Raw genomic sequence first — 12891 nt, forward strand, 5'->3', positions numbered from 1 at the left:
ATAATTGACGGTCCTTATCACACTCCGGCACAGCGATGACTAACATAACATCACTGCCACAGGCTAATTTGCATATTACGTGACCGGACTTTTCTCTTGTTTGTAAACAAACGCGCATATTCATAATAGGAAGAGACTGGACTCATGAGCTTTTCGGCGCTCTCTTCATAACGTTTTACTTTGTTACATATATATTCTTCCACAACTGCAACAGTAAGGTCTATGACAGTACATGTTTAGATATCAAACTGGCTGCATCGTTTGCTCTCCATCGGCTTCGATGACAGCACGTGGAGCCGTACAACCTATGTAAATAAAGGATCGCTACGCAAATCGAAATAGTGTCACATGTTTTTGGATATTTTCTCAGTGAAACTAAACAATTCTATTAAAGATGATTAGTTAGATGTGTAGACTCGTCAAAAATAAAAGAGTAAAAGAAATCTGTACATTATATTGAATGGACACTGCAAGATGTGACGAATCGTCACATTTTTCTGAGCTGTGGCAGAGGTACTATGCTGGCTAAGCTGGGCCCCGTCTCGCATATCGCAATACGAGGTTATAAATACACTTCTGTCCGACCTACTGAATATTTGACATGCATTTGAAATATTTTTCCAATCAAGATGTAATGGTGTGCGTTCACACAGTATTGACGGCTAAATATTTATCTCAAATATAAGTCTAAGTTTAGAAAGCTACCCGAGTGCCTGGGAAATATTTGATTTCCTGTATCTTCAGTGCTTTTTCAATAGCAGTTAGGAATTTGTGGCTGCGAGAGGCCTGGGTAGATTATGACTATGTCAGGATAATGGGGGCCTATTGAACTACTACAAATCTTGAGGCAAACACACGCAATGCTAAATTACATACATGTCACTGGTTGTGTAGTTCAGTGTTAAAGAACTGAAACGTTCCCTCTACTTTGGGGTGTGTTTTTTCTTCAAAAGAACCTGACTCATTGTAATTTACAAAATGGGTGGAACCTTATGTAGGCACCCTTCCTTTGAATTAGGAATAGGTTCAATTTTTCCCCCATTGTTACATACGTATAAATAACACCTTCTGTTCATTGTTAGAATTAATCTATAGCTGGTTGTTTCAGAATGATATAACCTACCAATCAAAATTACAGAAGATGAGAAACGGAATTCAAGCATGTGTCAATTGTGGGAGTTACTGAGGAACTTTTTATGCGTAAGTTTTACTCCTCATAGAGCCAGTCAGTCTTGGTGCAAGCTCAAGTCAGCGTTGCACTGAAACGTTAAAGGTATATTTTACGTACGCTTGGCTTGAATCTGGCAGCTATCTCAGCCATGAGTTGATCATAACACAGGTGATTTGACAAAAGCAGTATTGCAAAATTATCGGTTCTTGGGAATCATTCCATCAAAACAAATACGGATACATTCTGAAAGAAATCTTATACTTATGCAACAATTAATATACCATGTTAAATGCTTTGCAAAGCATGAATAGCAACAAAGAGAATCGACACACACACACACAGACGCACGCACGCACACACACGCAAACACACACGCACGCACATACATACATACATACATACATACATACATACATACATACATATATAATATATATACATACATACATACATACATACATACATACATACATACATACATACATACATACATACATACATACATACATACATACATACATACATACATACATACATACATTGATCCGATCCACACTGATTATATTTCCAAGGGTGTCGGCACCATATGACTGTGTTCACAGGGTTCGCGAAAAGGATTACACCAAACCGAGACCAGGTTCGCAGTGAGACTAACTGTTTGTGTAAGTAAAACCATTTGTGCGCGAGCACGAATCGCTCGGGAAGTGTGGGGGCATATAGTCCACCACCCCATCTCTTAAACCCTAATTTCGGCATTATCGGACCGTTTATATGTTAGATTTCGTTTGTAACAAATATTGGTAATGTATTTTTCATAATTATTTATGGCAAACATACATGAGGAAATTTGAACATTAAACAATAATAATCCTTTTAAGAGATTTTACACGTTCTTTATTACTATATGTGAATGTTATTGCAGATTTTAACGCAAGTGGACCTATCATATAGTAATGAAAATAAGGGACAGTTCATAATTTATGACTGGGGGTGGGTGTGGGAGGTGGGGTGGTGATAATTTTTATGAAGATGCATGTACAATGTGAATGACCCCCCTAAAATATATGTACAATTAAGTATGTGACCCCTCTACATGTCCCCCTTTCCATCATTTTTGAGCATATTTTAAAAATATTTTTATGTACAATATTGCTTATCCCCCTCTCCCCATACATGTGTACAAAATTGATGACCCCCCCTACCTCCCCAGAACAAAATGGGTGACCACCCCCACTCCACCCACCCCTTTTAAAATCATCATCACCGCCCCTAGACATAAATTATGAACGGTCCATAAACGTTTGCAGAATCTTTGATTAACGTTGACATTTGTGTTTTAATTCAAAGATTAAGGCAATTCGGTGGTTAGTTGTAAATGATTGTGTATTTTAGATGTAAGCGATTGTTTATGTGTACAATGCTAGTCTCATATCCTGTTAACTTCTTTTGAAACGAATATTTCAGTTTTTCGCCTTAACATCTTGATCAATAAGTAATCCACAAACGAATCTCCATTGTTTAAATTAACAGTGCTGTTTTGAGGTAAGTCCATTGAGTGATGCAAATTCATGGACAAGTTACATAAACCACATCGGTAAAAGGTCACCGAAGGTGAGGCTATTTTCCGTTTTCCGTGTAAGATATGTTAGACTCGATGTAGCATACAATGGCTGATTGAAAGGTCTGGGTCTTTGAAATAACTTGGAAAGTACACTTCAGTATTATTCCTGTATTCAGACACACAACCTAGTACAAACAAGGGAGGTAACTGAAACCTCGGCTGAATAAACGCACATGGCAGACTGTCACGTGACCCGAAGCATTACCAGCCATCTAACGCAAACCGGCAACTCTCGCTCTTCTTTGATAATTTGGTGAGTACAATCTTATTTCTCAGAGGGTCATGTCATCCCGGTCGTGAAATGGAATCAACATAAATAGAATCTCCGATTTACACATTGCTCTCTAAAGATAAAGTATTCACTTTATACTAATGTATCTTTCTACCGGCCATTCGAAGTTAGCGGCCTTTGTAACAGTAGATTTCCCCATCACATGTCGGCTGTCACGCTACCAGTACATGGTATAGAAGACTGCATTGTCATTTTCACCGGCAGGTGCGCGGATTGAACATGTGCGCTGGCTGATTATTGTGACAATCGATCAGGAAATAAATCACTGTGTGTTTTGTGACATTGCCTGTCATTGGTGTTAGTGAGGCAGAAAAATGGCACTTGTATTGTAAAACATTTATTTGTTTTACATTTTTTCGCATTTGTTAGCATAATCAATTACATACATGATTTTAATTACTACGAGTACGAGACTGAATTGAACTGGCATGTCCTCCAGCAGATTGCTGAGTAATTGGTGAGGATAATCTATACAATTAATTACTGTAGCCAATAGCCAATCGCTAAACAAAGTGGCTCAGCTCAATTAACGTTGGCGAAGAGACAATCAATATCAGGCCTCCTTTCTTTACATCTTTACTAAAATAAATTTGTGTTGCCTTGTTTGCCAATACCTTTTTTATTCAGAAAGTTTAGATTGCAAGGAAGTTTTAATGTGGCACTGAATATGTCTTCTTTTCACTGACTATTCATTTATTTGGGGTGGGGATAGATGACAGTAGACCAGTTCCTAAATACTCATCAAATGTATAATTATAAAAGAAAACATTGTCCCTGGTAATATCCTGCTCTGTCCCCTGTGAAAATCCTGTTCCTGAACTGTTTGTTTTCTAAGTAGTGGTGCATACAGATCCTTTCCTAGCACAGCAATAGGATGTAGAACCAGGATGCTCCACCATGTGGCCCAAACACCTTTACCTTAGTCCCAGGTGATGCATATTATGAAACCGTCCCATTGTTCTAGAAACAGGAGGCCATAGCTTTTGGTGATATATGGAAGGTTCTACCACTAGGATGTGGGTGTGTGGATGATGGAGACTGTAAGAAGGATGCTATAAATCCTGGCTGGTTTGTCACGGGAAGGACCCCTCCCACTTTAAACTGATGAGAAGCACATGCTACTCGCGTGCTGATATCAGGTGTCTGTGTAGGTCTTAAATGTGACTGGCAACTTCACCTGTGTCATTTCTACATTGACAATCACACCAGCCACAGGTTCACACCTCCTTCCTGAAGGTAAGGACGATTACTTGACCCCAAACTGGTCATCACTATCAGACTAAGTTAGAACTGAAGTGCCTGTTATCTCTGTGTGTAGTAACATACTTTATTTCTGCTTATCATGGTTGTAATGTTAGATAATTTTGGCTGCAACAGCTTTCTCCATAAAACCAGATCAGTCAACTGTTGTGTGTTTGTGTCTGACTATTTCATGTGTTTTAAGTGTGTTTTTTGTTGTGATATTTATATTTTGACCAAGCCATATCAATGATCAGATAATAATATTAAATATGAGAACTTCTGTTTAATTTCGGGGAGCATGGATTATGTGAATTGACTGCCAATATTTTTTCAGTATTTTTTGTATAATGTGAAATGATACTTAGCTGTAAAAGAATTTATAGAAATATGGATTTCGTTTAATACTAGTATTCAACTGAATAGCTGTTAATATTCAACTGAATGGGCTGTTTTAGTGCTTTGCCTATATGAATTATTCAATAGTTTCAAATCGGACTGGTGAAATTTTTGATTGAACTTTTGAATGATCTAAATAATTCAATAGCATATTACAACAGCTAGTCTTACTAGTGAATGAGGCTACTTGCAAGAAGGTTAGATTCCAATGTTGTTTCAATATTTCACTGACTGGTCAAATTATTGAATATGCAACAGTCTTAAGTGTGTGAGGCATCATGCTCCATTGTTGCTACAATATCCGACAAAGTGTATTGTTTGTGATATAGGTATCATTGACCTACTGGTGCGTCTGGCCAAGGGGCGGTGGGGTAGCCTCGTGGTTAAAGCATTCTCTCGTCACGCTGAAGGGCCGGGTTTGATTCCCTACATGGGTACAATGTGTTGAGGCCATTTCTGGTGTCCCTCACCGTGATATTGCTGGAAAGTGGAATATTGCTAAAAGTGGCGTAAAACCCAACTCACTCACTCTCTTGTGTTGCCAAGATTTGATTACCGGTATTTATATGCACAGCGATATTGCTGATTGAGGAGCAAAAAACATTCAGACACTCACATTGAGTAATTAGGGTTCAGGCTGTAGATATTCATGTTACCTAATGTCTTTTGACTTATTGAAAGATAACTTTTACATTCCATGCTAATTACTTGTAGTCAGGCCTATATGGGATATACTAGTATAGACTTCATATATACAGGCTTTAGCAGTATTCCAGTGAAATCACGTCCGGGAACATGTGAAATGAGCTTCACATATTAAATGAGTTTCACATGTTAAATGAGTTTCACATGTTAAATGAGCTTCACATGTTGTACCCATGTGAGGAATCAAACCCTGACCTAGGGAGTAACGAACAAATGATTTAAACACTAGGCTACCCCCTCACCTATCATTTATACTGAGCGAGGTGCTTATGTAAAGTGAGATAAAATTCTAAAACAGGATTTTCCCAGAAATTGTTATCTGTAGAGTTGCTGAACGGTGATGAGGATAATATCTGTGTATTGTGGATACAGGAGTGGCAAATCTACCTGTGTGAGGCGTGATAGCTATATAAGGCTATCATTAATTCAAGATAATAATTCAACAGGCTAGTGAATAGCATGAATAGTAACAGGCTACTCCAGGCATGCTAGTTATGCATGGTGTCTGGGGTTTGTGTAACCAGGCCCCGATTTCTCTAAACAAACTTAAGTCTGAGTTTTGACTAAAGTTAGATTTTTTACTCAAATTTGAGAAAAAGGAGGAAAATGCATTTCCCAGAATGGACTGAAATCAATGTTGAACTCAAACACAGTACACAATTTGAGTTTGGTGGATACATTACTGAAGTTGTTTGGGCTTTTTTATTTTAAAAATGCAGTTGAGTTACAAATTCAGCTGTTTCAAATTGTCCAACTCAGTTTCAAATTTGAGTAAAAACTTAAGTTTGTTTCGAGAAATCGAGGCCAGGTCTCAACCTGAAGGCAGGTTAGTCCAGTACAGTCCTTTTGGGTTCAAATGAGAACGATGAAATATTAAATAACTCGAAATAGGGATAAGTGGACAAAACGTGAATAAGACACATGGTCCTGACTCCTGAAACCTCTGTACCCTACAGGTCTGAAATCTGACGTTTTTTGGTGGATCATGGAAAAAGTTGTTTAGAAACCATCATGTAATATGGTGCTATTTTCACACATCACACCAAGGGGTGACAAACGGGTGGTGGAACATTGCCGGCTGTTTCCCTGACAAGTAGGGTTCATCTCACCTGGCTCAGTGTTCACAAATAGCGTCTGACCCTCTGACAAATCCGGCAGATTCGCCAACAGTCTGATAGAAGTCTACATCCCGCCGGCCCCAGTGTCTGGCTGTATATTTCTTTGTGACTTTATATTTAGTGACTTTGACTGAAGTTGTTATATGTGACATATGACACTTGTTTGCTGTTTATAAATCTTATGTTTGTTAATAATTTCAATGCCAATTATGAGAAATGTTAAATCTGAAATGTTTATTTAATTCTATTCTATGGGTCCTGTGAATTTTCAATGGGTCAGACAGACATCTGAAACTTACAGGACCCAATGTCTCGTTACTTTGAAACACTATTCGTGAACACTGCCTGGTTGTGCTGAGTTGCACCTTAAGTGCGTGACAGCGGTGTTCCTGTGGGTGTTCCACCTGTTGGGTACAGGTTTCAGGAACATATGTCTTAATTATGTTTTGTGCAGTTATCCCTATTTCGAGTTATTAGTCATTTATCATTCTCATTTGAACCCAAACGGGCTGTAGTCTGTCTCACAGTCCCTGAACTGCATTACTTTTCCTTCTGCCTAACGATGTCTGCAATACTTAAGTCCTAAACATGCTAAATGAAGCAAGTCTAGATTTCCTCAATATCCCATCTCACAAGGGCTCCATTTCAATTTAAAAGGAACTGTTAGTTTCTTTTAAAATTCTATGTATTCCGTGACTAAGCGTTAGTCTAGGTAGCCTAGTTGTCAGTGTAGTTACGTATCACATATGGCTGGGTTTGATTCCCATGCAAGTACAAGAAGCCATTCACTGAAGTTGTGCTAAAAGAAGCACTTAAACCTACACCCTATCTGAAGAGGGACGAAGACATATGATATTTATTACCTATAAACAAATGTCCAAGTGAGTGTTGACTGGATAATTTGTATAGTTGTTATGCTCAGTGTCACTGAACATGCCCCGTACACATGTTATCAGAATACAAAGCATCCTTAAGTAGTCTTTGTTTTGTCATGGTAAAGTTTCTGTGAAATGATCATTAATTGAGTTACCCTCAGCTTTTATTAGCTAAAAGTATTACTGACATGATAAAGGTGAAGAGTTTATTTCAGGTTACTACTCTCGGACAAGGTCATGGTCGATGCCTCAGTTTTAGGGCAGTCATTTACAAAGCCCTTGCCTGGTGCTTAGTCTCTGAATATATGTAATTTTGATAGAAATAAATGACTCATTTTCAATTAAAAGCAGTCCTGTGAAATGGGAGATTCAGGAGGAAATCTAGACCTGCAGAAATGGCTGAGCGGAAGGGAAAATACTGTTGGTCTGGGACAGTGAGACAGATAAATAAGCCTGTGTTGTATATCATAGAAGTACTGGGCCATTAATCACAGAACAAGCTATTGATAGAATGTTTTTTGTTTTGACTGTGCTTCAAAGTCTGAAATCAGAAACCTTGGGACCGAAGCGTGCAGTTACTCATGTGGATCACTGCATTGTGTTCATGTCATGCTACACAAGCTTTAAGGTCCGGGTTAGAATGAACCTTCAGTAACCCATGCTTATCGTATGAGGCGACTAACAGGATCAGGTGGTCAGGCTTGCTGGCTTGATTGACACATGTCATTGGTTCCCAATTGCTCAGATCGAAGTTCATGCTGTTGATCCCTGGATTGTCTTGTCCAGACTCGATTATTTTCAGACCGCCGCCATATAGCTGGAATATTGCTGAGCGCGACATAAAACTAAACTCACACACTCACTCATTGCTACAGTTAAGTTTGTATTAGGCTGCGGTTATTACCAGTGTATTTTGTGCAGTATTCCTAGGGGAAGTCATTCAAGGTGCAGAGTTCCACTGACAACACTGCACAAAAATCAGCTTCATCAGTGTTGCATTGAGTGACGTTGGTAAAATATTCCACAATCAAGCAGATAAATATCACTTGCTTGCAATCAATGCTATGTATACAAGATCTAAACAAATGGTTCATAATTACGTCCATGTTCAATATAGACTGCCAATCTTTGTTTTATACCCATTGATCAATGAAATTCATTTCATACAGTTGACATACACAGTATTTGTGGATAATGACACCAATATATCACACAGTTCACTCTTAAACCTAAAAATAAATATTGTCAGGTATCCATTGGCGTCGGAACAGAATGTTCTCTGCATATGATTTAGGGATGCTATCTGAAACAATTTCTTTCTGTTGTGAATGATACATAGAGACATAAGCCAAGAGATAATAATAAAAAGACCACTTATATATCATGCATTTATAGAGCATTATAAAGATTTTGAAAAGGAAATAGGATAAAATGTTTTCATTTTCCTTGTAATGTGTTCAAGCATTGGACCAAAAATAGGGCGGTGGGTTATCCTAATGGTCAAAGCGTGCGGTGGTCGTACTGTAGACCTGGGTTCGATTCCCCACGTGTGTGATGTGCGAAGCTCATTTCTGTTGTCCCCTGCTGTGATATTGCTGGAATATTGCTGTCAATATTTAGTTAACCATTATTGATCTCTGTGATATCTATCGATAGCCAGCCCAACTTGTGAATGGTGATACATTTGTGCAGGGATTACTGACAAAAACAGTGTTCTGAACATAATTTAGAAGCGACCCATGAATATAGACGCAAGTTTGTGTTTTGTGTGTGTAGATTATAACTATATTTCATCATCAGTATTATTATTATTATTTGGGTATTTATATAGCGCAGCGCTATAGTCCATCCCATGTGCATGCTCAAAGAGCTTTGTTTTGAGTATCCTTTAGATATTTTCCCATACATGATATTTCTGATCTTGCCAATTATTATATTTGTAGCCAACTATTTTGTTATCGCATTCCTGTGAGTAAACCAAAGTTGTACCCAGGTGAGGTTTTCTTTCTTCCAAATTGCTGTGTCACTGGGTGGATGAATGCCAGTATCTACAACCTAGATGGCATGGCAGCTTTACTGTTATATATGACATGACCTGACCAGACCTGAGTGACCTCTCAACCTACATCTCGGGACTTATTCCAGAACTGGATGGGCTACAGCATTAACCCATTGAATGCTGCTTACTGAGAGTGGAGATGTTTCAGTTGTATGACAGTGTGAGTCTCTTGGTCTGAGGTTGAAGATGTGACAGACCTTGACAGTAAGGGTTCCAGTGTAGGACTCTAGCCATTATTCTGAAACCCGTGTCAGACAAATCTGCCTGGTCTATCAAGCTCAAAAATATCAGAAGATGAAAATCAACTGAAAATGTTACTAAGAGCTACTTTGGCGTTAGTAGCCTCAAAGTTTTCAGCACAGACTTATTTAGCATGTGTGACAGTGTTTACTGAATGTTTGATGCTATGCAATATAATGGCATAATACAAGGATAAAATCAGTAGATTATCCACTGATGTACAATACTGACATTTTTAATATTTGAATGATATTTTGTCACCTTTATCTGATAAAGTTACCTTTACAACATACAGTATTGTAAGTGTGGCAGAATGTTTTCCTGCATGGATGTAGAAGAGATAGAGGAAGAAGCTGTTTAAATATTGCCTTGAATCTACCCAATATGTTTCAGTTGGCTCCAAAAGTAATATCCTTCATAATCATGATCATTGAAGTGTATTGTTTCATATGTTGCCTTACATATATTTTATAGAAACCGTATTATCCTGTTGTATCAAATTGTGACTAGCTTTATCATTTGCAAAACAAGTGACCTGACAACCCTGATGATATTGTGACAATACTTGTTCCTAGTTTGTGTTAGAGCTTTATCATCTTTTTGGCCAGCTTTAGACATTTAGTCTGTATAGCAGAAATAGTAAGCTCAGCTAATAATATTCTAGATGTTAATGTTGATTTTCTGCAGATTTGGGTGAGTGAGTATGGTTTTATACAGCTTTTATCATGGTGTAAAGTTGTAAACACCCATTGTTCCCATGGTCAGAATCAAACCCCAGTTGTCGTGTGATGAGCAAGTGCTTTACCTACTAGGCTAACCCACCCATTGTCAACAGACTAGAAAGTAAGAAGATTGCATCATGCAAAAATGATTTCATCAAACCTACTCTGAAAGAACCAGAAAAACATGTAAAAGGCCATATTAAATGATTAATATGGGAAATGAAAACAAGAGACCATGTTTTTATACCTAAAACCTTTCAGTCTACAAACAAAAGACCTTGGCAGTCTTGTGTATCAAGACTTGGGCTGATTGCATGTTTGTGTCAATCAGTAAGGACGATGTTGCCTCACGATGACAGTGAAGTGTATACACATGGTTGTACACCTGTGATATTTGTTTTGTTGTCGGGTGTGAGACGTTCAACACTTGGATGGTTAATGGAGGCCGGCAGTAAATACATCAGTAGTGAAAGACGGTAACATGTGACCATTGGATGGGAAGCTTCTTGCTGGGGTTCCATTCACTCATTGATTAGCACACAGATCCATTAGCGTTCAGCATTGGTGTTGTCACAGCAACCAAAATAGAAGATGGTACTTGGAATGTAAAAGCATGCCACTCTAGAATGTATCGTCGGTATTTACGTTTTCTTAAATCTTATGAAAAAGTCACCGAGCCACTTGACAGGGAGGATTCAGGAGTGTCTGGTGTGTTGAAATCAACGACTGGTGAAAGTTTTGACATCTCTTCGTTACCTGAAATGGTGAGTTGATCATTAGTAGTTGAAAAAGGCTATAGCCACAAGTAAACTGCCTGATAGTAAGGGTATCCCAGAGTTTGACCTTGACAATGGGGGTCAAGAGGACTCCAAATTGCTAATTTTAAGGTTCTTTGCAAGCAGAATGAGTGCCCTGTAAAGTATTGAAGTTATGTAGTGCATTGTTCATTTAGATTACTACTTCAGAGTTTAAATTGAATCAGTGGTCATGTGGACAGTGGTCATCACTCGTGGATGACATAACAGACACCCATAACTCTCTTGGTTCACTCTTGATTCACATTCAGAGTGAACGTTTCTGTTCATCCCTCAGAATGCAGTAGTTTTTCCAACAACCATTTTCTATTGGAACTAGTTAGTACATCCCGTAAAACCATGGTATCCATTTACTAGTCCAGATTATTTCACTTTGAAAGTTTCCCTATATACAGGGCTCCTTGATAACATTTGGTTTTATAATAAATTGGTTTTAATGATAACATTGTTAGCCTTATACACCACATGATACACAGGCCCACAAAATTGAGTAGGTCTTCTATCTCCTTCCTGGCATAGTCATTCGTTGTTATCATACTGGGGGAAACAGCTTTCATTAAATGTTTGTTGGTGAAATTGAGTCCTTATCTGTGGCAATTAATGTTGATAGACTTGTATGAGTCCCACATGTTGCTGAGTCAGATGATGGAATCTTTTTAACAGTGGTGCCTACAGCGACAGATCACAATGCATTGTTGTACCAGAATATGTTATTACTAGTCATGCTAATATTACTGACTAGTCATGCTAATATTACTGACTAGTCATGCTAATTACTGACTAGTCATGCTAATATTACTAACTAGTCATGCTAATGTTACTAACTAGTCATGCTACTATTACAAACTAGTCATGCTACAACTAACTTCAATGCTACAATATTGTAAAAATATGGAACGCCATATTTTGATCATGGCTAAAAGTGATCTTTCTCAAAATAGTATGTAATAGTTAAGTCGACATTAGTGATATGACTCATGCAAGTGACATGTTCCACTTTCCAAAAGTACACAAGGGTTCAATCAAAAAAATCGTAAATATTCTAATATTACTGAACTTTTATGAAGGGCAGGCTACAGTTCTAGTTACAGCCTTACTGACTAGTCATGCTAATATTACTGACTAGTCATGCTAATATTACTGACTAGTCATGCTAATATTACTGACTAGTCATGCTAATGTTACTAACTAGTCATGCTAATATTACTGACTAGTCATGCTAATATTACTGACTAGTCATGCTAATATGCTAACATTACTGACTAGTCATGCTAATATTACTAACTAGTCATGCTAATATTACTGACTAGTCATGCTAATATTACTGACTAGTCATGCTAATGTTACTAACTAGTCATGCTAATATTAGTTTTAATTCTGCATGAAAAGTATGTCTTTGATGAAATGTCCATTCGGCATGATTTTGAAATTGTGATGCCAGTATTGACAGTATTAAGCAGAATTCAGTTTGGGCTATTTTTGCGACTTACTGTTCATTAAAGATTTCTGTAGAAATATTTCTAACCTTTTGTTATATACCTCAAAGCCAACACAGATTTGTAGCTCGTCTAGTAGATTGTTTCTAAATTATCACATTGTCTGAACAAATCAGGATATGTCACAGCAACTAATTAC

General features: G+C 37.8%; 1 protein-coding gene across 4 annotated transcripts in view; it reads left to right on the plus strand.

Annotated features, from left to right (window-relative positions):
• The first annotated feature begins 2908 nt into the window (after positions 1 to 2908).
• The window catches only part of LOC124290557 (peroxiredoxin-2-like), a 37114-nt gene continuing 27131 nt past the window's right edge, over positions 2909 to 12891 (plus strand). The window contains exon 1 of one of the 4 annotated variants that reach the window (XM_046727417.1): positions 2909 to 3045. Coding sequence is in view for 1 of the 4 variants with exons in the window: in XM_046727338.1 (XP_046583294.1) it covers positions 11068 to 11205 (138 nt within the window). In the remaining 3 variants the exon portion in view is untranslated. Of the gene's footprint in view, positions 3046 to 3512; positions 3535 to 4172; positions 4321 to 11052; positions 11206 to 12891 lie in introns of those variants that run through there. The other 3 variants (XM_046727563.1, XM_046727492.1, XM_046727338.1) reach the window with 3 other exon arrangements.

The sequence above is a fragment of the Haliotis rubra genome, unplaced genomic scaffold (genome assembly GCF_003918875.1).
Source record: "Haliotis rubra isolate DU_JTF1 unplaced genomic scaffold, ASM391887v1 Scf10, whole genome shotgun sequence".
Lineage (NCBI taxonomy): Eukaryota > Metazoa > Mollusca > Gastropoda > Lepetellida > Haliotidae > Haliotis > Haliotis rubra.